General features: G+C 45.2%; 1 protein-coding gene across 6 annotated transcripts; it reads left to right on the forward strand.

Moving 5' to 3' along the window:
• Positions 1–5,596: 5,596 nt before the first annotated feature.
• On the forward strand, positions 5,597–23,741 carry LOC311240115 (uncharacterized protein). Of its 6 annotated transcripts, XM_084328640.1 has the most exons (8): positions 5,597–5,701; positions 5,869–6,004; positions 7,237–7,277; positions 8,336–8,519; positions 9,647–9,750; positions 9,967–12,783; positions 22,069–22,277; positions 22,931–23,741. In XM_084328640.1, exons 4-8 carry the CDS (start codon positions 8,336–8,338, stop codon positions 23,022–23,024), a joined length of 3,408 nt encoding a protein of 1,135 aa, XP_084184766.1. In that variant the 5' UTR covers positions 5,597–5,701; positions 5,869–6,004; positions 7,237–7,277; the 3' UTR covers positions 23,025–23,741. The 6 variants fall into 6 exon arrangements, with proteins under 6 accessions (XP_084184766.1, XP_084184765.1, XP_084184769.1 ...); XM_084328639.1 differs by lacking the exon at positions 7,237–7,277; XM_084328643.1 differs by lacking the exon at positions 5,869–6,004 and having other exon boundaries at positions 5,601–5,701.
• The last annotated feature ends 2,307 nt before the right edge of the window (positions 23,742–26,048 follow it).

Below are 26,048 nucleotides of genomic sequence, written 5' to 3' on the forward strand. Positions count from 1 at the left end.
CCCCTTTGATTGGATAGTGAGTGCTGGGTTTCGTGATTATAACTCAAATTCATTGGTGAACGAAAATCATTTCGGTCAGCTGTTTCCCACATCAACTCAGGACTACAAGCATCAGTCCACAAGAGAGCAGCAGAGGTAAAGAGAACAGTAGAACAGAGAAGCTGAACTGATGGTAGCAAAGCAGCCACCAGGGGGATTAATGAATGCATGAATGAATGAATGAATGAATGAATGAATGAATGAATGAATGAAAACTTTATTTAACAGATTGCAGAATGGGTACAATACAGTACGGCTCAATACACACAATTGTTAAGGGGATGCAGACCAGAGAAAGAAGTTTGTCTTGTTTACATCAGGGTCCCCCATTTTCAATTCATAGTGACATTTATGATTATGACATACACAACATACATACATGACATTTATGGCATAGGGACATACATGACACAGGTATTTAGTACTGTTACATTTGTGACATATACGATATGCAAATATGTAGTACTGTTACCCATAGATCCTGACAGAGTATCATATGATGGGGAGGGGACTGTACATTAGGAGGGGGTGGGTGGGAGAGAAATATACACCTAGATCTATCTGCAGCCTTCGACACAGTCAACCACCAGATCCTCCTTGCGGCCCTCGCAGGAATGGGAGTGGCTGGCTCTGCGCTGACATGGCTGTCATCATACCTCAATGACCGCTCCTACCAAGTGTCATGGAGAGGGACCCTGTCGGCCACCCGCCCCCTGCGGACGGGTGTCCCCCAGGGCTCGGTTTTAGGACCCCTTCTCTTCTCCCTCTACACTAAATCACTGGGTAACATTATCACGTCTCATGGCTTCTCCTACCATTGTTATGCCGACGATACTCAACTCTTCCTCTCCTTCCCTCCCTCAGATATCCACGTCTCTGAGCGGATCTCGGCCTGTCTGTCCGACATCTCAGCCTGGATGACGTCCAACCACCTTAAACTGAACCTAAGCAAAACAGAATTGCTCCACCTGCCGGCCAAATCCTCCCCCCTAACCGACCTTTCAATCACAGTCGAGAATACAGCTGTGACTGCGTCCCCGACCGCCAAGAACCTTGGTGTTGTCCTCGACGACCAGTTGAACTTCTCTGCTCACATCGCAGCGACGACCAGAACCTGCCGATTCCTCCTGAGCAACGTCAGAAGGATACGCCCCTTCCTGACAAAAGAAGCCACCCAACTCCTCGTCCAATCAACAGTCATCTCCCGCCTCGACTACTGCAATGCACTGCTCGCTGGCCTCCCGGCCACTGCCACTAAGCCTCTTCAACTCATTCAGAACGCAGCGGCCCGCCTGATCTCAAACCTACCGAAGTCGGCCCATGTCACCCCACTTCTTAGGGACCTGCACTGGCTCCCCATTGCTGCACGAATCCGCTTCAAGGCCCTCGACCTAGCATACCGTGCGGCAAAGGGAACCGCTCCCGCCTACCTCCGGTCAATGGTCTCTAACTACACACCCTCAAGACCCCTACGCTCTGCATCTTCTGGCCGCCTCAGACCTACTCCTATCCAAGCTCCGGGAGGGTCATCAAAGAGAAGTCGCCTATTCTCAGTCCTTGCCCCACAATGGTGGAATGAACTACCCACCCCAGTTAGGACAGCCGAATCACGTCCAATCTTTCGCCGTCGACTAAAGACGCACTTCTTCAACCATTATCTGAATAAAAAAAAAAAAAAAAAAAAAAAATCTAACCCTAACTAACCGTACTGTCATGCACTTGTCCTAATAAACTAACCTACACTGTAGCACTCAACACTTTGATGAACATTGTTGCTCAGCTGATAGAGTTGTGCCCTTCCTGATGGCTTGTCGTACAGAACTTGTAAGTCGCTTTGGATAAAAGCGTCAGCTAAATGACTAAATGTAAATGTAAATGTAAAACATACGGTGGGGAGAGAATATATACATGCGGTGGGGAGGAGACTGTCTATTAGGAGGGGGTGGGGGTGGGGGAGTTTGGACATTTACGGTGGCCAGTTTCGAATTGCAGCCTCCCGTAGGTGCTCTTTAAGAGCGGTTTTGTGGGTAGGGATTCACATTCCTTTACAGCTTTGGGTAGGGTGTTCCACATTGATGTGGCATAATTGCGAAACGTGTTTAGTCCCTTGTTTGAGCCGAATCTGGGTTTAACATGATTTGTTGAGCTTCCTCTGGTGTTGTGGTCGTGGTATTCACTGACCTTTGGGAAGTATTTTGACATGTACATGGGTACCTTAGTCGTATAGTGTATCTTGTAGACCAGGCCCATTGCAAGTTGCTGTACTCTGTTGTCTACTCTAAGCCATTCTAGGTTGTCAAAGTGGGCAGGGGTGAGGTGAGTTCTAGGGGTAAGGTCAAGTAGAAGTCTGACCAGTTTGTTTTGTGATGTTTGTAATCTTGTTTTTAGCGCCTTTGAGGTGCTTTGGTACCATGAGGTGTAAGCATAGTCGTAGTACCCTTGAATGAGTGCTCCTGCCAGAGTCTTCAGGGTATTCTTGTTTACCAGAGAGGAGATCCGGTACAAGAATCTAGTTCGTTGGTTGACTTTTTTTATTACCTTGGATGCCATTTTGTCACAGGAAAGATTTGCCTCTAGGATGGAACCTAGGTATGTAATTTCATCTTTCCTTGTGACAATATTGTCACCCACTGTAACTGAGAAGCCGTCGGTCTTGCTGAGTTTGTTATTTGATCCGAAGAGAATGGAATCTGTTTTACCCAGGTGTAATGATAGTTTGTTATCAGCGAGCCAGGTGCAGATTCTGCCGAGTTCAGAGCTGAGGGTTTTTTCAACCTGTAACTTGTTCTTGTCAGAGACCAGCAGGGCTGAGTCGTCCGCGAACAAGAACAAGTTGCAGTCACAAGCTGACGACATGTCATTTGCAAAAATTAGGAACAGTAGCGGTCCTAGTATGCTTCCTTGTGGAACACCACAGCTCACTGTGAGAGGGGGGGATAGAGTACCGTTTACCTCCACCATCTGTTCTCTCCCCTCAAGGTAGGATTGCATCCAGCTCACTGATAAACTATCAAAACCAATTGCTTTTAGCTTGTCAATCAGAATGGAGTGATTGACAGTGTCGAAGGCCTTTTGTAGGTCCAGCATGACCATGCCGCAGTATTTGCCCACGTCCACCTCTTGTTTGAGGTGGTCGTTCAAATAGAGAAGGCATGTGTCAGTGGAGTGGGATGTTCTGAAGCCAGATTGGAATTCGTAGATTAGATTTTTTTCCGCCAGGTACTTTTCGACCTGTTCGTAGACTATTTTCTCCATGACTTTCGAGATGGAGGTAAGAATAGAAACAGGGCAGTAGTTGCCTGGGTCTAATTTGCTGCCCTTTTTGTGCAGAGGGGTCACTCTCGCAATTTTGAAGTCCTTGGGGACGTGTCCCTGTTTTATGGAGAGGTTTATTATGTGTGTGACTTGGGTGATGGTGGACTGGGGCGGAGCAGACAAGCAGGTTCTCCAGAGGGCCAGGCGTCTAAACCGTCGACACACAAGAGAACATCATTTATGAATACTGTCTAAGCAAATAACATGCCGTATATCTCAATGAAGAGATACAGTATGAGAATGATCTCCATGTGAATGATCTTTTGTAAACTTACACACACACACACACAATTAATATAAAGTAAATTAATGTCAGAAAATAACTATTATTAGTATTACTTTTATTCGTGGCATGCACAGACGGAGGAGTAGGGGCAAAATGCGAGGGGCCCCTCTACCGCACGCACCAATGTGGGGCCCCCCCTGGGCTGCTGCAAGAGCCCCCCAACTGGGTTGTAAGTAAGTAAGTAAGTATTTATTTTTTGTTGTAGTGAATATGTAAGGCATAATGTATAGCTACGAGGTCATTGTCGCAAAATAATTGACCGACACGGTGTTCTAAACGCAGTGAAGGTCAATTATTTTGCAACAATGACCGAGTATAGCTATACATTATCCCGCTTATTACAGGGCTGACTTACTAACAATATACGTAATTCATTTTACACCATCAACAAGACGAGATCAAATGCAGACGCAGTTGTTCTGTTGCTCCTCTGTCATCGCCGGCAGGTGTGGACTTGATTGCACCTGATGTAGTGCAGCTGTGCTGTGAATAATGGTAAAGCTTAGCTTTCGTGACTGCGATCAAAATGCTTTGTTAGCCCTGTTCGAATCCAGCTCACTGCTCCGGCGTTGTCACCAGCTTGGCTGGCCGTTCACACTAATACAATTGGCTGTATTAGAGGGTGGGAAAGCTGGCGGGGTGGGTCCGGGTCGTTGTAAACAGCGACTCCTACAGTTCGGTTGGGGCGCCTGCTCAGCGCGGATAGGATCTAAGGGGGGTAGTGTGATCCTTCCACACGTTACACCCTCTCAGTGAGAGTCCGCGCTGCCAGGTGAAAAGAAGCGGTTGATTGGCTGGACGTGTGTCGGAGGAAGCACGTGATAGCCTCCACTCTCCCAGACCGACTGTGGGGGGTAAGTGCGCAGCGACCAGGAAGGGGATTGGGAATTGGCATAACGACTAACATTGGGATGGGAGAAAATCGGAGGAAAAAGGAGGGGGAAAAAGATCAATAAAAAATAAAATAAAAAAAATGCTTTGTTAGCAGAACTCGCTTTGGGGCGTCAAGAATGTGGTTAAGAGGCATGGATTCTCTATTGTGCCCGAACTGGCTTGACTTCTTTATTCTATATACTAGGATACCCGTGTGGCTACGCCCAGAGCCCCCTCCAGTGGGGACAGATATACATGCACCAAAGCAACCACTGATAGATACAATTCGTCTATACAGATAAACAGTCACTAGTGTAAACAGTCATATGTACAGTTAGTGGAAACAGTTAAATACAGTTAGACAGTTACTTGCAATCCTACATAGAACCTCTAACTTTAACATGCTTGATTGTGATTGGTCAATAGCGCTCTGTTGCCCCTAACAGCGTCATTATTGCGCGTTGCCCATAGCAGCGCCAGTGAATTATCGAGAAATATTTGACCGCTGCTACGGGCAACCGAGCGCTATTGACCAATCACAATCAAGAATTTTGGCAGATATTATTGCTGGCGGACCTATTTCGGCCTGCGAGCCGCCTATTGCCGACCACTGAATAGGATATCTGTTGGGTAACGTGCGTTTAGACAACACTATTTGGGACAGACCACACAGGCATATTATTAGGCTATTACTTCACATAAAATATCATGTCTAAATGAAATGCACAAAACAAAAAATGTATGTATCATAACGTTACCCTGGTATAGATCTGTATGCATGTATTTATTCATAACGTTATACATATTCGTTAACGTTAGATCGTGCATGGCTTTTACATTGAAAAATGTACTTGTCACGTGGTTCCGTTCTCCATTCTTCATATCAAAAAGGAATAACGAAACAAAGAATTGTCAAAAACCAAAATCGGCCCATTATTTACTCCTTTAAAAAAAATATTCTGACACCAAAATACGAAAAACAGCTCCGTATTGCTGTTTCCCCCCGTTTTTTCGATTTTGGTTTCAAACGGAAATAGGAAAACACCTCGTATTTCCGTTTCTTCCTCGCGCGAACATGACCAGTACATCGTCACAGTGTTATAGTTTCACTTTTCATCCGTGTTTTTGCTCAAGTAACGTACGAGCTACGAGGGTTTGATACAAAAGACAATGATATGAGTTTGTAAGGTAAGGTAAACGTAATGCAACCTAGTGGACGATATCGCTGAGATGGTGTAGATAAAGATGCAGCATTCTAGTAGATTAGGTTGTAGTCAGATTGTATTGGATCTTCCTGATTTTTGCACTTCCTTTAAGTTTCACTTGTGTTAACCTTAGCCCTCAATCGCATACAGATATGCTCAATCGAGTCAACTGCCCCACGACTACGGCCAACGTCAACCTCTGTCGTGCATGTTGACACGCTGAAGCGATTTGGATTAGGGTAGTCTACACCTGGAAACATCTTCTAGTCCGCGTCAGTAACATGTGGTAACTCGTAATTCTCTCTTGTGGATGGGGTAGGGGAGTTTTTGCAAGTAGATTTGTTTGATTTATTGAAAATTGTAGAATTGCAGATTGCAGAATGGGTACAATACAGTACAGCTCAATACACACCAACCAATACCAAAGATCAGTGAATACCACGACCACAACACCAGAGGGAGCTCCACAAATCATGTTAAACCCAGATTCGGCTCAAACAAGGGACTAAACACTTTTCGCAATTATGCCACATCAATGTGGAACGCCCTACCCACAGCTGTAAAGGAATGCGAATCACTACCCACCTTCAAAACCACTCTCAAAGAGAAGCTACGGGAGACTGCTGTAAATGGAAAATGGGGACCCTGATGTAAACAAGACGTAAGTCTTTCTCTGGTCTGCATCCCCTTAACAATTGTGTGTATTGAGCCGTACTGTATTGTACCCATTCTGCATCTGTTAATACAAATTTCAATCAATCAATCATGCAGGTATGTATAGACAGATGTGGATAGATATAATTTATGGTGATAGATATTATATTATACGGTATACTGCATTATTGTACATGCTATCATACAGAGTTATATGGGTTATATGAAGGTGTAAGTAGGTATAGAAGGATTATGCCTGTATATTCAGACCAATATGGAATATATACTGCATATACAGCACTATTGTACATGCTATCATACAGAGTTATATGGGTAGACTATAGTATGAGGTAGGTAGTTCTTATTATTATGGTTACAGTAAATGGAGCCCATATTGTATCTATTAAATATACTAACTCTTTTCAATTTTGAGAAAAAACTTTCATAATCTCACCATTTGGTATTGGTTTGAAAGAATACCAGAATACTCAAGTATTCAAAATTAATACTGATGATTAGAGATGAGTTTGTCTACGAAATGACTAAATGTATGAATATTAAGTTCATCTGGCATTTGACTCCAGTTTGCTAACTGTAATTTGAACAGCCCAAGTAATTATATGATCAAAGTCTGTCTAAAGACAAGTTGGTTCACTCTGCCTCACTCTTGATGACGAGGAATAACAAAACCCGACCCCTATCTCTTTCAATGGGTAGTCTAGTCTCTCATACATATCATTTTCTTTCTATCATATTTGAAGACACTGGTAAATTGTGTCACAGAAAACAACACAGGATGGTTAATTTGGTTAGAAAGGACAATTTTGTGATAGAACAATGCATTTTCCTCCCACTCTGCCACAGAGTCATTGGTTACCATGGCAACCACAAGACTTTAATGAATTGTAAGTTCACACTTCGGCTACGTTGACACTGCATTGCATTGGTGCTCAATTCTGATTTATTGCTCAGATCAGATTTTTTTAGTTTGACTGTTCACATTATTTTTTTTAAAGTGGCCAATATCAGATTCCAGTATGAACTGGCCACACTCTTGAACTGACCCGTGTGCGGAAATGAACAATAATGAAGATGGACATAAACATGGAGGACACTGAAGTCACAGTTTATGTTTTAATTTACAAGTTGTAGTGGATGTCAACTAATTTGTGAGCAGATAATGGGAGAGCCATTTCCTTCTTTCAAAAATGCCTTCAAACACAGACCGGTTATGATATGTCCCCTCTTTCTGCTTGTACAGAAGTATTACCCCGGGCCCTAACACTTATAAGGTAAACACCTCACTGTCCCTCCACTGACCACCTCCATCACAGCGGCCTTCCATGTTTATATTCACTGAGTGACTCCCACTACAGAATTGTGATGAATGTCAATCTAGAGTGATGTAAAAGTCGCATGAATTCTGATATGACAGAATGTTCAGACTGAGGTCGCAATCGCATTGCAAAAAATCAGACCTGCATCTGATTCAGGACCACATATGAAAGTGGCCCAAATCTGAATAGAAAAGATCAGATTCTATGTGATTTGTGCTGTTCACACTGTCATGAAAAAAAAACAGATCTGAGTCACATATGAGCCATTTTTTTTATTCTTCTGCATGCAGTGTGAACCTAGCCTAAATTCTGTCAATACAGATGAGCCTGGTAATATAGGCCAGATTGAGGGTGTTGATGCAGTGTCTTAGCAACCTCCAGCAGAGGGTGTTATGTTATCAAATATGGGCATCATAACACACAACACTCCCCAATTGGTCGAGAAGTCCTGTGTAACTGCATGTGAGGGTCACTGTGACCTGGTTAATACAAGTACAATACTGGTCATTGTGGTGCTGGAGTTCCCTTTCACATAACCATCAGCAGTCCAAATATTTCTGTGTTGGCCATCAGTGAAAAAGTCATGAAAAAATCACTGGCAGTGATGGTCCTGTTTGTCCCACCAGATGTCAGAACAGAGTCAGACAGTGAGGGTGAGTGGCCTGCCCACTGCTATTGAAGACGACAGGCTGACAGACAAGTTACACATCCACTTCCTGAGGCACAGTAACGGGGGCGGGGAAATAGCCTCTGTCACCATCGTCAAGGCAACGCCTGGGTCTGCCCTCATCACCTTTGAGGATGCTCGAGGTCAGTGTGGTCAGAGGGTGTGTGTGTGTGTCTGCGCATATAAAGTATGGGGGATAAAAACAGTGTAATACGGAGTGGGGAATTTGTGAGGATACTTAATTCATTAATTTTATACAAGACACATTGGTGGTGAGAGAACATATCAAGCTATCAAGACACTTGAATGTTATTTAGACTTTTTGTACCATAATAATATACATTCATTTGTAAGGCTATGACGGATCCAGAATGAATGTTATTTTCACTGTACAAAATGGTTATTGTTCATTTGTTTGCAAAGTATTAAAAGGGAGAATAATAACAATAATAACATATTATATCATACATTGACATATTAGTTGTGATACCTTGGTATAATTACAGGAAACAAATGAGACCATTGACCAAAAAAAAAGCCTAATTGTCACGATAAGACCACTCTTCCCATAAATGCCGTTGCTTTCTGTTGGAAAGGAGATTCTGCCTCCCCCATTCTAACTGAATGTTCAATTCAATCTTTATTTAATCTCGAAAGATCATTGGGAGCAAGCTCTCATTTACAACGACGTCGGGAAGTACAGCACATAATAAATGCAATCAATTCAACAATTTTAATTAATTAAAACTACGACAGACTGAGATGAAATGGTTGGCTATTATAGATTTAAACTGACCAGTGGATGCTAAAGTATTGAGTTTTAAAGTGCATTGCAAAAACATTCCATGTGTTTTATTGATAAAGCGAGTTTTGTTTGGAAAGGCTACCTTTAGTTTAGTGCCATAATGCCGTTCGGCAGAACTCCTGTGGATCTGACGTGGACGGTGGCACACAATACCAAGACGAAGTCGAGGCTTCCAAAGGACCCGTTGCGGTTTCCTCCATTGTTTTTCATGCTCATTGGTCTCATCATGATTCTGCAGTAATACTGCCGTATGAACAGTGAATTTACAATGGTGTATTGATGTTGGAATCTTACTAGAAGTGCCTTTAAGCGTGATGTGTTGTGCTTTATTTGCCTGTCACCATTGATTCATACTGAGCTGGAGTGTTGGCATCCATCTCGATGGGGTGGCCAGTGGTAAAAGTGCTTAGTCAGAATGCTTCTCAGATACAAATTGATTTCCCCCTGGTGACCTCACTCACACAGTGGCACAGAGAGTCATTCAACACAGTCAACACATTTTGAGACTGGATGGGAAGAAGTATCAACTAACCTTAAGTGAGCATCACAAGAGCCTGGAGCCAGATAAGGTATATTTTGATAGATTATTATATTGTAAAAAAAAAATATATATATTATGTTTTTAATTATATTTTCTCATCCACCTCCATGCATGCATATATATATATATATATATATATATATATATATATATATATATATATATATATGCATGCATGGAGGTGGATGAGAAAATAGAAAATATATATACATAATCATAACATTTATCATCTTCCTTCATCAAGGTCATCTTGAACATGTCAGTGACAGTTGACTACAGCCAGCTCCCTCTGGGACAGACAGCCATGACAAGCCTTCACAAGAGCTACCCTGATGTCCAGATCAACTACAACACACCAGAAGAGCTGTGCACACTCCGGGGCCCCTACTCCCAGGTCCAGGCTGCAGTAGCCCAGCTGCTTGGTCTTCCTGGAGGCCCAGGACCTAGAGGACATACAGAGACCTCTCACCCCACCACCAGTGGCCCCAATGCCAGTCCTGTAGAGCGGAGTTCACATGCTCGTCACCAGTCAGGAGGTCACGGCAGGAGACATGGTGAGAACAGAGAACATACAGAGCAGAATCACATAGGCAGGGTTCAAAGTTCTGGGGGTCAAAGTTCAAGCCCACAAGAAGATCTGACATCGGGAGGTCACAGCTGGGAAGACACAGGACAGGCGGAGGATGGGGCTGTAGCTATGCAACTGCCTGGGGATCCTACCATGGTAGAGGAAGACTTTTCACTGATCATGGATGCTGACTTGTTCCAGTATCTGCAGAAGCACCGCGGGGAGGAGTACCAACACATCCTCGGTCAGTATGGTGTCGATGTTGTGGATGTGACAAGTGAGGGGGTGACCACTCTGTTTCTGCAGAATGCAACAGTGGTGGGGAATGTTGACTGTAAGCTGGAGTGCCTGCGATTGGCAAGTGGTGAACTTAGTAGGCTTTACCAGGAGAATGAGGCCAAGATTCGCCGAGCTCAGCTACCCAAGAGTATCCTCTCCCCCAGGGGTGACCTGCAGAGGGCCATGGAGATTTTGGGTGTCAGACTCCCCAAGCTCCTCCTGAGTGAAGATGACAGAGATGTCTACATCATTGGGAGCAGTAGTGACGTGTCGGAGGCCAAACAGTTTCTTCTCCTGGACCATGGAATAGCAGGGGATCTGATCGATGATGTGGCAAGCCTTTTGAGATTTCCCTCATTTGCTTCTGATTCAACAAAATCAGCTGAAGAAGAGAGGCCCACGCCTACGCTCTCCACCAGAGCAGGATCCCTGGAGCGCAGGGTAGATAAGGTGCTGGGGTTGGACGAGGACGAGAGGAGAACAGAGGGAGCCAGACGGTATAAATTAGCAGCTCGGTTTAAGGACTCAGGGTTGGGTGTGTTAGGGAATCGACCAGGAGACTCTGCTACTGCAGGCCGACCTTCTCCCAGTACACAAACAGGCCTTGGGCCCATGTTGGGCCATGACGTTCTGGTAGGCTCAGAGAGAGTAGGGTTGATCAGTGGAGGTCTCTCCAGAGCAGGGAAACAAAACACTGGTGGGGACATCTTGTTTAAGAGTGGAGCCCCTCTCTTGTCATCCACCTCCATGCAGAGTACCCCCTCTCTGAGCCCAACATCAGTGAACACCGGGCAGAAGTTCACCACAGCTCCCTTCAGCACAGCCACTCTGTCAGTGGGAAATACACTCCCACCCGCTGGGTCTGGGACCAACTTAAGGCGAGCCAGCAGTTTCTCAGGGACATCCAGGCCTAAGGCCCAGCTGATTGGACAGAGTGAGGATCAAGAGGATTCTTGGAAGGCCACAACCCAAGTCCGGGGCAGGTCAAGTAGCTTCAGTAATCGAACGGGTAGGGACAAGGGGGAAGTCTTGAGTGCAGAGATAACTGTTGATATAGAAATGTGGCAGTACATCAAAGAGGCGTATGCCACCCGTCTGAAAGACCTGACCACTGACCTGCAAATGAAAGAGAGCTACTCGGAAGCTAGCCACAATGTGACTATCATCTTAAGGGGGGTTGACTCATCCAGAGTGAATTCCTGTCAGGTCGATTTACAGAGGCTTGTTGCCAAGGTTGCCACAGACTTCTGTTTACAGGAGCTGCGTTTGTCAGAATTGGGTGTGGTCGACCCAGTGGATGAAACGTTAGAGATCTGCTGTGCTGAGGTGCGGAGACGCTTCAAGAAAGTCTCCATCCAGATATCTAAGGAGAGTATACTTCTCATTGGCCCCAAACAGTTGTGTTCTCAGGTCGGCTCTGTCCTCAGAGAGGTCTTCTCTGGAACATCAAGGCGGATGCCTGGACAGGAAGATTTCTCCATCTCTCTGTGGGAGAACAGGGACCTAAATACTTCTCCGTACCATATGGACGACCCTCGGCAGAAGCTGGACAACCGAAGTGGAGGAGAGGATGGAACTGGTGGCTGCCAGGAGCAGAAATCCATCCAAAGAGGTGATTCAACTAAAAGACAGAGAAATACAGACGCAGAACTCGGGAACAGAGCTCTTAGCCAACATGTAGCTCGGATAAACCCCGTCATGAAGGAGAGATTAGGAAGGGGAGGGATAATTGAGGCGGACGGGAACAAGACGGACACATTTATCAGCCGTGCTGCGAAAGAAAATCAAATAAGTGTGAGACCTGTAAACGGTAGCGGGTCGACATCAACACACACCGGTGAAGACACAGCCACATTTCTGAAGGAGAGCAACCTACATTCCAAACTGCAACAGAAGGACAATGAACAACAAGGAGGAACAGGGAACCAGTGGAACCCAGGGAGGGCTTGTGCCTTTCGGGGTCCTGGGTTAGGGGGCATCTGTGTGTGCGGGAAGACCGGGTACTCAGTGACGAGGATGGAGTGCGGGGTGACCCTGTGCACCGAGTGCCTAGTCGTAGTACATGTCCACTGTAGGGTTTGTCCGAAGACGGATGGATTGGCCCGAGGTTTCCAGGGCGACATGAGCTACTCAGAGCTGCCTTTCAGCCTGCAGGGTCACAGCAGAGACTCCACTGTGAAGATCACCTACTCCATTCCTGATGGCATCCAAGGGGTGAGGGGCTTACTTCTATCTTCCTCACCGTTGGACTATATTCATATTTAATATTTAACATTGTCATTTACATTACAGTTTGACACAATTATCATAAAAAATATAACGTTGAACAATAATCGTCAACATTTGCATGAATAGGAAAAAACACAGGTGGAAAGAGAAAAAACAAAGAAATCGAATTCAATTAAATACTTACATACTGAGGTTGGGAGGTTTGTGATCATGTTCTTAAATTGTCCATAAGATAGAGTATTGATTTTAAGTATTACGTTAAAGATCATTCCAGGAATATGGTGCATCAAAACAAAAGGCATACTTACCAAGTTCAGACTGAACTCATGGTACCTTAAGTGTAAGCCAATTATTTGAGCGGGTCATATAAGGTCCATAATTCCAATCAGCAACATTGTGATATATATGGTGGCAATCTTCCATAAATGGCCTTAAAGATAAACAGATACCAATGCCTATTTCATCTTTCTGATAGAGAAGACCAACCCACCTTATCATACAGGATGTAATGATGAGTGCCTTAACTATCAGCATGAATCTAAGAGCAGAATTATTTAAAAGAGCAGTGGTAAAATAGTTTCTATAAATTACATCACCATAATCCAAAACTGACATAAAGACTGCTTCAACAATCCTCTTTCTGCAAATCATAGGGAAGCTTGATTTGTTTCTGTAAAATAATCCAATAATTTGTCTCAGCTTGCTATGGAGATTGGCTATGTGGTATTTAAAAGAAAATTGTTCATCAAGCCGAATGCTTGATGAAATTCCCACCATACATCAAATCGATTTAATATTGACATATCATTAATTATGAATATATATACCTCCTCATACTTGTCATCTGTACTTGTGCTCTCTCTCTCTTTATTCTTGTTTTTAACTAAACGTAAGCTTTATGAACTGTCTGGAGTTGAGCCCCCCCTTTAACTGGGGGACATTGAACAATCGGAAACTGAAATAAATATTTACAACAGTATTACATAATGGTAATAGTATACATTAACCTTTTTACGGGCCAAATAACCACTTTTAGTGCAATTTAGCACCATTTCTGTTAAGAGTAGAACAGCAGGCGACACACCCCACCTTCCCTCCTCTACTAAATCAAGTGTGTTCTTTTTACGCAGCCTGTAGACTAATTGGCTGCCCGTAAGATTTAGTTGTTCTCTGACAATAATGTTTAATCTAATATTTGTGTGATGTTCTCAAAACAAAATCAGCCTTATAGAGCAGAAAAAGTTTAAGCATGATACTAATGACCGTCGGAAACAAATCTTAAAAAAATGCTCACATCGGCACCCCAGTGGCGAACCACATAGCGCGCTCAGCCGCGACACGGCCGACCCGGGTTCGACTCCCGAACCCGTCGTTATTTGCCGAATGTCTTCCCCCCACTCTGTCTCCCATTCCTCATCTGTCTCTCCCTACTGGACTGCCCAGTAGTAATAAAGCGATAAAACGCCAAAAAGTAAATCTTAAAAAAAAAAAAAAAAAAAAAATGCTCACATCTTGTCTACAAATATAAATTGGCCCATGTTCAAGATTTTGTTTCTAAAGTCTGTCATCTAACAAATTATTCATACATAAGAATGATAAATAGGCAATATTTAGGAAATATTTGGAATGGTGTATGTCTGGAGAACAATCTCCGTTTACCAGTAGTAACTGCATTTGTAATACCAGGACAACCCATGACAACTCATGACAACTTTTGAACAGATAAATTATATCTATAAATCATATCCCTGGAATTGCCGTAAGTAAAGGCTGCTGTTGGTGCAGTAACAGAGGAGAGGCGGGGAGCGCGCTGTGTGTCTTGGGTTGGTTCTGAAATAGGTCTCCAAAGGAGCGCACACGCACGCACGCAATAAATATAATTAATTAGACATGCATAACTCATGATGATGATTTAAGACAAGCTTTCTCTAGGCTTTTGAAAATGTAGGGGAGACCTTGCTCGACATGGAACAGCTGAGATAGAGAGAAAACTCAAGAAAATGCCTGCCTTTTTCTTTCTCTCATTTGACCCACAACTTAAAAAATATGATTACTGATATTTCCGTGGGTCCAAATTAAGAAACAGGGCAGTCCTACAGGTAGTTTTGACAGCAGTCTTACAGGTAGTTTAGACGGCAGTCCTACAGGTAGTTTAGATGGCATTCCTACAGGTTGTTTTGACAGCAGTCCCACAGGTAGTTTTGACAGCAGTCCTACAGGTCGTTTTGACAGCAGTCCTACAGGTAGTTTTGACAGCAGTCCTACATGTAGTTTTGACGGCAGTCCTACAGGTAGTTTTGACGGCAGTCCTACAGGTAGTTTTGACGGCAGTCCTACAGGTAGTTTTGGCAGCAGTCCTACATGCAGTTTTGACAGCAGTCCTACAGGTAGTTTTGACAGCAGTCCTACAGGTAGTTTTGGCAGCAGTCCTACATGTAGTTTTGGCAGCAGTCCTACATGCAGTTTTGACAGCAGTCCTACAGGTCGTTTTGACAGCAGTCCTACAGGTAGTTTTTATGGCATTCCTACAGGTAGTTTTGACGGCAGTCCTACAGGTAGTTTTGACAGCAGTCCTACAGGTAGTTTTGGCAGCAGTCCTACAGGTAGTCCTACAGGTATTTTTGACAGCAGTCCTACAGGTAGTTTTGACAGCAGTCCTACAGGTAGTTATATCTCATACTGGCAATCGCGTCTCGCTCTGCCTTCTGAGATATCATTATCTCCAGCACCTATTGTGCCCATGGAAACCAAACACATGCACCCACCTGCATGTGACCACGCCACTCCCCTGCGTGCCTCTACAATAGGCAGGAAGTGGTCACGCTTACACCCTTCCTCATTCTTTTCCAACTGCGGAAGCAGCTCATATGCACTTCAACCAGGTGGAACTTTGTTATGAAGCGTAGGGAGAAATTACGCAATGTTGGGCTTTCGCCAGAAGTACGCCAGCCCCCGGAACCTTCTCGGCACGTCCAGACAGAACGGCGGTCCTATCCTGTGTTTTCCTCGTCGCTTGACAGCGGACCGATGGGCTACGCGCGGCGTTTGGCAGTCGAGCCAGGTCGCGCTCAGGTAGGACCTACGCTGACAGGCGTTGGTACTGGCATGTTTGATACTGCTTGTTGTCTCGTGAGACGACCGGGCGATGTATTGGCGCGGGGGGCTGGGTATCCTAGCGCGCAGCTGATGCTAATGCTAAGATGTTTGGGGCGCCGTTCCCATGTGCCCCGCCGGGGGTTGTCGCCACTCTTCCCTCCTCTTAACCATTTCATTGCTAAAGGTCAATCGGTGTCTAATGTTGGGGGTTTAGCTGAGGCTTAGAGGAGCAGGTAGCATCGGTTCTTTGCCCTGGCATGGTTGAACGGTATCCCACCCGGAAGCCGACGCCGGAGGGCGAGTCGGCCCGGCAGGTGGCTGAGTGGGCTGATACCGCCGCGGGACAGAATTTAGCAGCAACCAATAACATTGCTCAATTGGCTGCTTTTCTGTCCAAAATGGTGTCGGGTGGTGGGGCCTTAGGGCCAGCCGATGTCAAAAACATCGCACATGTTTTTGAGGTTATTCAGCTTTTGACCCAGCCGCAAGCTATAACCGCAGGGAGGGCTAGGATGCTGTCAACGCTTGTTCACAGGCATCTTTGGTTGGAGCAATCTCCCCTTGAGGAGGAGAGGAGACGCGGGCGGTATTTGACCTGGGTTCCACACCGCCCCACACCGCGCAGCCAGAGGTGAGAGCACCAGTGGCTGCGGCGAGGCCCCCGGCCAGAGGCCATGTTTCCCCCGCCTGAGATACCCTGGGCACAAAGAAAACAGGTGATCACAATGCCGACAGCCTCGGCGGCCGAGGGATCGGCTATATTAGATGCGCACGCCCTAAAAAAAACTTTGCCATCTAGCTGTGTCTAGCACGCTCTCCGGTTACTCCCTCCCGCTACACTACGGGACACAGGGCTCTGATTTGACCCCTTTGGCTGCGGGCCGCGTTCTTCTCATGGAGACAGGGGCTGACACCCAATTGCTAGCTAGGCCTGGGTCTGTATGAGAATGCTGTGCTGTCAAGCGTCTCCCACACCACACGTCCTGCATCTGTGTTTGGTGAGCCTGGTGTTGTGTCTGTCGACGGAGCAGGGTTCCCTGTATCTAAAAAAAATTGTCAGAGGGGGAACTCTAGGCCCAGGAGGTCGCAGCGTGGGTTCCCCCAGCCCGCCCTCACCAGGCCGGGTATTACGTTAGTGCCTCCCCCGACCGGAAGACCGGCGGTGGTCAGTCAGGCATGCATAATTTGGGTGGTAGTAATATCACTACAGGGCTACGGTGTGTAGGGACTCACCCTATCGGGCAGCGTGGGGACCACACACCAAGCATGTCCAGCTGCAGAGCAGGCTGTCCTCAGCAGTTTATGCCGGGAAGATGCTCAGCGGGGGAGCCTATGTCACCAGGGGTGATGGCCGCTCTCCCTGTATCAGACCGGCCCTTTCTGTCGGGGTCCCCCCTTGGGTGCGATTGCCTCGTTGGTAGAGTCGGGGTGCGATATCCCGGCTCCGCGAGACACCCTGCTCGCGCGGTTGGCGAGTCCAGGGTTGGCAACGCACAGCGGGAGGGACCGGGCCACCTATCTACGGTTCCTGGCGGACCAGCGCCAGTTGGCTGCGGGTGCGCTTTGGGATTATCATCACGTATGGTTACAGGAGTGCCATATGTCGAGGTGGATGGAGAGAACGCTGAGGATGGGGCTTGTGTTACAGTTTGCACAACCCCACCCTCCGTTTTTGGGTTTGGTACAGACCCTTTTGTCAGGGTCCGCAGCAGTGACAGCCCTGGCTGACGAGATCCAATCTCTGTTGGCGAAGCAGGCCATCGTCGTGGTCCCAAGGGAGGACGCGATGTGTGGCATTTACTCCCGGTATTTTCTGGTGCCCAAGAAATCGGGAGGTGTCAGACCTATACTGGACCTATCTGCGTTCAATCGGCTGATTGTGGCGAGAAGGTTCAGAAAATAATTACTTTGAAAATGAATTTTTTCAGACACCGAATTTATAGCATTGAAAAGAATTACTTTGAAAATCATGTATCTGCATTTTTTTGCTCCGAATTTACCTATGTGAAATAAAAATTCAGTGTTTAAAATTCAATGTAAAAAATTCGAATGTATAATAAAATTCAATGTAAAAAAATTCGACGCATAATTGCGGTGTATAAAATTCAATGTCAAAAATTCGATGCATAATTGCGGTGTATAGAATTCTATGTAAAAAAACAATCATCCGGGCTACCCAGACAGGATAAGCAATCGAGCCTGGATGCAATCGAACTGACTTCTGGCCTATCACTGCACGGCTTTGTCAGTCATGTGATCACACCAACCCGGGAGAAAGATGGCGGTATATATATATACGGTGGGGAGAGAATATATACATACGGTGGGGAGGAGACTGTACATTAGGAGGGGGTGGGTGGGTGGGTGGGAGAGAAATATACATATGGTGGGGAGAGAATATATACATACGGTGGGGAGGAGACTGTACATTAGGAGGGGGTGGGAGAGAAATATAGTATACATATGGTGGGGAGAGAATATATACATACGGTGGAGAGGAGACTGTACATTAGGAGGGGGTGGGTGGGTGGGTGGGAGAGAAATATACGGTGGGGAGAGAATATATACATACGGTGGGGAGGAGACTGTACATTAGGAGGGGGTGGGTGGGTGGGAGAGAAATATACATATGGTGGGGAGAGAATATATACATACGGTGGGGAGGAGACTGTACATTAGGAGGGGGTGGGTGGGAGAGAAATATACATATGGTGGGGAGAGAATATATACATACGGTGGGGAGGAGACTATACATTAGGAGGGGGTGGGTGGGTGGGAGAGAAATATACATATGGTGGGAAGAGAATATATACATACGGTGGGGAGGAGACTGTACATTAGGAGGGGGTGGGAGAGAAATATAGTATACATATGGTGGGGAGAGAATATATACATACGGTGGGGAGGAGACTGTACATTAGGAAGGGGTGGGTGGGAGAGAAATATACATATAGTGGGGAGAGAATATATACATACGGTGGGGAGGAGACTGTACATTAGGAGGGGGTGGGTGGGAGAGAAATATACATATGGCGGGGAGAGAATATATATACATACGGTGGGGAGGAGACTGTACATTAGGAGGGGGTGGGTGGGTGGGAGAGAAATATATGGTGGGCAGAGAATATATACATACGGTGGGGAGGAGACTGTACATTAGGAGGGGGTGGGTGGGTGGGAGAGAAATATACATACGGTGGGGAGAGAATATATACATACGGTGGGGAGGAGACTGTACATTAGGAGGGGGTGGGTGGGTGGGAGAGAAATATACATATGGTGGGGAGAGAATATATACATACGGTGGGGATGAGACTGTACATTAGGAGGGGGTGGGAGAGAAATATAGTATACATATGGTGCGGAGAGAATATATACATACGGTGGGGAGGAGACTGTACATTAGGAGGGGGTGGGTGGGAGAGAAATATACATATGGCGGGGAGAGAATATATATATATACGGTGGGGAGGAGACTGTACATTAGGACGGGGTGGGTGGGTGGGAGAGAAATATACATACGGTGGGGAGAGAATATATACATACGGTGGGGAGGAGACTGTACATTAGGAGGGGGTGGGTGGGTGGGAGAGAAATATACATATGGTGGGGAGAGAATATATACATACGGTGGGGAGGAGACTGTACATTAGGAGGGGGTGGGTGGGAGAGAAATATACATATGGTGGGGAGAGAATATATACATACGGTGGGGAGGAGACTGTACATTAGGAGGGGGTGGGTGGGAGAGAAATATACATATGGTGGGGAGAGAATATATACATACGGTGGGGAGGAGACTGTACATTAGGAGGGGGTGGGTGGGTGGGAGAGAAATATACATATGGTGGGGAGAGAATATATACATACGGTGGGGAGGAGACTGTACATTAGGAGGGGGTGGGAGAGAAATATAGTATACATATGGTGGGGAGAGAATATATACATACGGTGGGGAGGAGACTGTACATTAGGAAGGGGTGGGTGGGAGAGAAATATACATATAGTGGGGAGAGAATATATACATACGGTGGGGAGGAGACTGTACATTAGGAGGGGGTGGGTGGGAGAGAAATATACATATGGCGGGGAGAGAATATATATATATACGGTGGGGAGGAGACTGTACATTAGGAGGGGGTGGGTGGGTGGGAGAGAAATATACATACGGTGGGGAGAGAATATATACATACGGTGGGGAGGAGACTGTACATTAGGAGGGGGTGGGTGGGTGGGAGAGAAATATATGGTGGGCAGAGAATATATACATACGGTGGGGAGGAGACTGTACATTAGGAGGGGGTGGGTGGGTGAGAGAGAAATATACATATGGTGGGGAGAGAATATATACATACGGTGGGGAGGAGACTGTACATTAGGAGGGGGTGGGTGGGAGAGAAATATACATATGGTGGGGAGAGAATATATACATACGGTGGGGAGGAGACTGTACATTAGGAGGGGGTGGGTGGGTGGGAGAGAAATATACATATGGTGGGGAGAGAATATATACATACGGTGGGGAGGAGACTGTACATTAGGAGGGGGTGGGTGGGTGGGAGAGAAATATACATACGGTGGGGAGAGAATATACATACGGTGGGGAGGAGACTGTACATTAGGAGGGGGTGGGTGGGTGGGAGAGAAATATACATATGGTGGGGAGAGAATATATACATACGGTGGGGAGGAGACTGTACATTAGGAGGGGGTGGGTGGGTGGGAGAGAAATATACATATGGTGGGGAGAGAATATATACATACGTGGGGAGGAGACTGTACATATGGTGGGGAGAGAATGTATATATTCTCTCCCCGCCATATATATATTTCTCTCCCACCCCCTCCTAATGTACAGTCTCCTCCCCACCGTATGTATATATTCTCTCCCCACCATATGTATATTTCTCTCCCACTCACCCACCCCCTCCTAATGTACAGTCTCCTCCCCACCGTATGTATATATTCTCTCCCCACCGTATGTATATTTCTCTCCCACCCACCCACCCCCTCCTAATGTACAGTCTCCTCCCCACCGTATGTATATATTCTCTCCCCACCGTATGTATATATACCGCCATCTTTCTCCTGGGTTGGTGTGATCACATGACTGACAAAGCTGTGCAGTGATAGGCCAGAAGTCAGTTCGATTGCATCCAGGCTCGATTGCTTATCCTGTCTGGGTAGCCCGGATGATGGTTTTTTACATCGAATTCTATACACCGCAATTATGCATTGATTTATTTTTTTATTTTTTTTTGTAACTTTATTTTTTAGCGTTTATCGCTTTTCTGGTCAAGCATGACCGACAGATGTAGGGTGAAACGGGAGAGAGAGCAGGGGAAGACATTCGGCAAATGACGGCGGGTCCGGGAATCGAACTCGGAGTCAACCAGATCCGTGACGCAGCACGGTATTCCGCGACGCAGCGCGGTACATGGTGTGCTACTGGAGCACCCTGCATCGAATTTTTTACATTGAATTCTATACACTGCAATTATGCATCGAATTCTTTACATTGAATTTTATACACCGCAATTAGCATCGAATTTTTTTACATTGAATTTTATTATGCATTCGAATTTTTTACATTGAATTTTAAACACTGAATTTTTATTTCACATAGGTAAATTCGGAGCAAAAAATTCAGATACATGATTTCAATGCTATAAATTCGGTGTCTGAAAAAATTCAGGTACATGTTTTCAAAGTAATTATTTTCAATGCTATAAATTCGGTGTCTGAAAAAAATTCAGATACATGTTTTCAAAGTAATTATTTTCAATGCTATAAATTCGGTGTCTGATCAAATTCAAATACTTCTGTCACTCATTTGCTTCCATACTCAGCCAGTACTCATATAACTAGGGTTATAGGATAACCTTACGTTATCCATCTCATTCTAGTAGTCCATCTCATTATCTGCTTTCCCGAAATCATATTCGGATTTCGAGCTCATCCCTAGTAGAGACTATATCATTTACATAACATAAATAGTGAAGGGGACTGGGCCCAAAATGTAACCTTGCACTACACCCTTTGTTATCTGCAAAAAGACTGGGCATCACCCGTTTTCACCTGCTTTCACACACTGACGCCTCCCATACAAATAGTCACGGAACCAGTCATGTTAAAGACAGTGATTTATTTCCCCTTTACTTTCTGTCCTAACAGGAGGGTCACCTTTCTCCTGGGTGTCCATTTCGAGGAGGAGTGTTTGAGGCTTACCTTCCTCTCTGTGAGAGGACACGGAAGCTGCTGCCCAGGCTGGAGAAAGCCTTCAGGCAGGGACTCACCTTCACTGTGACCAGCAAAGAGTCCGGGGCCAAGGTCAGATGGGACGTCATCCCCCACAAGACCAGCCTACAGGGAGGCAGGTCTGGGTAAGTGACTCGCTCTCATCTAGTGCTTTCTAATGGAATCATGCCAGTTAGTGTACCTTGTGTATACTGCACCTTGTATATACTGTTTATTTTTCATTCAGATCTAATTGTATTGCCTGTTGTTTATGTCTTTCTACTATTACCCTGCCCATATCTATCTATCTATCTATCTATCTATCTATCTATCTATCTATCTATCTATCTATCTATCTATCTATCTATCTATCTATCTATCTATCTATCTATCTATCTATCTATCTATCTATCTATCTATCTATCTATCTATCTAATCTATCTATCTCCCCTCCCCCATGCTGCTATGACACCTGAATTTCCCCAAGGGGATCAATAAAGAAATACCTTTATTGAGGAATCAAAGCAACAGTAATGAGTACCTCAGACGAAGAACCATATAACCCCATTTTCAGAGCAACAACGTTTTCAGAATGTTATGTAAGAGTGTTGTGTTCATTCATAGTTAAAGACAGTAGCGCTCAAGTACTTTCTTGTGATGTATCACGTTCACACCCCAAGTGAGTTGGACTGCCTTCACAACTGCAAATACATGGGCTGTCAACACTGAGTCATATGGTTCTTCAGTGCAAGGGTTCAATTATGCAAATGAGATAATGACTGTTCTTTTTGTCTCTCAGGAACGGCTACCCAGATTCCAACTATTTGACTCGCCTGTCTGAGGTCCTGACCTTTCATGGGATTGAAGAGGCACCAAATAAGTTTCAAATCTGAAACTAAACTTAGTTTTATATCCTTTTTAATAATATGTATATATAGTGATGTCATTTGCACTGTGGTTGTAAGAGTCTGCAAGCGGGAAGGATGTTCACCTCGCTCCCTGTTTGAATAGGTTCATGGCTAATTGCTATTATGTATAAATGGAAATATGTCAATCTTACAGATGATAGCTGCAGAATGTCTTTTTTGTCTCATAGCTTGAATGTTGTCAATGCAGCTTCTGTCTTCTTACCTTGTCTCATTTAAAGACAACTTGCACTGTGTTGAGTTCCGATGTCTTGTATGATGACAAGTAGCATGGTAATGTTCCATCCATACCTTACTATAAGCTAAGGCTAACCAACTAAACTAGCTAAGGCTAACATACTGTCTGATCAACCACCACAGCCTTCATATAGTAGTCAACTGCATCCGTGGACATTCTGGCGTTTCTTCAATGATTAGAATAGAACAGTGCATTTTATATAGTTTGTATTTTACACTTTTATATTTTCCTGTCTTGTTTTGTCAACGTCCTGCTTTTGATACAATTTCCGGTTGATGATGGTGATTGAAGAAATGTTCTACTGCTCTGAGAAGAGTGTGTGCATGTGAGATGAGACAGCCATTTCTTTTTATTCTCATCAAGAAACCCACTAGTCGATAATTATACCATAGATTATATTCTGCTCTATTCAAGAGTTCAGTCTGAGATGTCGGATGTATGAACAGGCTGCGGAAAATAAAAGAAAATCAATTTTCTTACAAATTTTTGTTATGCTTTTTTATTAGTCCTGGAAAACATGTAAGGCATATGGTAACATTACACACTGAAGCGTTACGAGCTCTAGAGACCATGTGGACAACATGGCGCCACGCAGTAAACCCAGAGGAGCACAGAAGCAGCATCAATTCAAAGGGTTCAAAGGACAAAGTGGAGACGAGAAGGATTTGTTTTGCAAGTTGGAAAAAAACGACACTAAGAAGGAGAAAGCGAGGGGAACTAGAGTACAAATCAACAACCTGTAGGAGATGCCTCCTAGAAAATCACCGGCGGCACCTGAACTGTAACAGCAGATGTCTTTAGCAGGCAAAGGGTCGTGGATGTGAGGAAAACCATTTTTCTGTAGCATTCCCAGAGAGATTAGGTTTAATGTGCGTCGTCTTGTGGTTGGACCACCTGACCCTGATGATGCCAATTTTGGTCGTGGGGAGGGATGGGGGGGGGCTCAGTGGTTTGGCTGCTGTTGGCACCTTAACGAGACTGGAAGGACACGCCCCCCCCCCCCCACGCCACGATTGACTCCTGAATGACTGTCGAAGAGGTCGTGAATGATACGTATACACACATGCCCCCCCCCCCCCCTCTGCTCATCCAAAACACGAATCCTAGTACTGTACAATGACACGCCCCAGCCGAGCACTCCCTTAGCATCTCTGCAATGTTGTGGTCATGTCGTCGCTGCGTTGCAATAGTTCTAAGTGATCGCTAAAGGAACAGCCAGCCACCGCAGCCAGAAGTGGTTGTTTTCTTTTAGGGAAGGGTGTGTTTGTGTTTTCAAAGTGGACAGGCTGAGGAACGGCTCTGGGTGTGGCAATAACCCTCAGACAGATTCCTCTCCATTATTTATTTATTTGACTCAGAATACTATAGCTTACTATCAGTCACTGGTAGTGTGAAGGAGAGCTGGCTGTGACAGTGTGACAGTCTCTGCTGCAGAAAGGCAGAATTTGCATCTGCAGATGAGTGTTATATTAACAGTAGTTTCTTACGCAAGGGATGCTGCTGTTTGGACTAACCAAACACTGTTTGAGACCGTTTCTGCAGTGACTATCGAACATCTGTATGTTGATGAATGTAAAATGAGTGTGTTTGGTGTTTGGACTGACCTGTGAGAAACCAGAAATAAGTGATTTTCCAATCTTGATTGTGTTGGCCTGTGAGCTACACATGCCAAGTCAGACAGAAGGCTAGCTAATGGAAATACAAAGCCTGTTTCCACATTATCCATTATGCGCTACTGTAATTAAGATGCTCTATTCTTAATCAATCTATCAAATCTATAATCTACAGCAGTAAAGTGAATAGTAATGTATTTTCTGCTTTCAGACACAGGTGTTTTCTTGTGCATCTTAAAAGAGTTAAGAGGTGCTCTTGCATAAGAATGTCCATCTTATCCGGAGTAGCATTTCAAGATGACATACATTGTAACGTCTTCACAACGCTGGAAAAACGATCAGGCAGCAGGCCAGGGTAGGAAGGGGTGGCTTTGTACTTAGCCAACAGAGGCCCTCAGCTGCATCCCGAGACATGGAACACCCACCACCCCCTGACTGAGTTCATCTCAAAGGCATCTTAGTTCAAAAGTACCAGGGGGGGGGAGGAGAAACGTTGAATAAAAATTATTCTAATATGTTTTCCACATGCTTATGAACGCATGTGATTTCATTCCAGAAGTCTCAGTCAGTATGAGTGTGTATGGATGGAGAGAGGGGGATGTGGAGTTTTTGGCAGGCTGATAATTGACTACGACCATCGCAGCAGCCAAGACGCTCTGGGGATGCGACACAGGGAAAGTGGAATGTCTCAAACAAGCCTATAAGAAGAATGAACCGGGATCAGCCATAAAACGGAAATGTAGCGTCTGGGACGGGCCGGAGCTGAGCGAGGACCAGCCAATAAGCTAGGTCTTCTGTGCAGCTGTCACACCGGCGACGACATCCTTACACAAGCCGTGTGAAAACATCTGTTCCCTCACTTGCAATGCTAACCATTTGGAATCAGGTGAAACGAGAGATTCGGAGTGGCGTGTGAATGCGCATGGAGAAACCGCCGGAGCGAGGAGCTCTTTAGGGTGGAGGAATATTTTAGAATCCTAGTAGGATTATCCTACGCATCTGGTGTGTCTCTCGAGGAGTTGACGTTGTAACCTTTTTGTGCACCTTGTCCACGCCCTCTTCACTGTGATAGGGGTTTGAGGATTGTAAACACCTTAGAGGAGGGACGATGTAGTGTAGTCCACACCCCAGGGCCCGTAA

This window comes from Notolepis coatsorum, assembly GCF_963971535.1.
Source record: "Notolepis coatsorum genome assembly, chromosome: 14".
Taxonomy (NCBI): Eukaryota; Metazoa; Chordata; class Actinopteri; order Aulopiformes; family Paralepididae; genus Notolepis; species Notolepis coatsorum.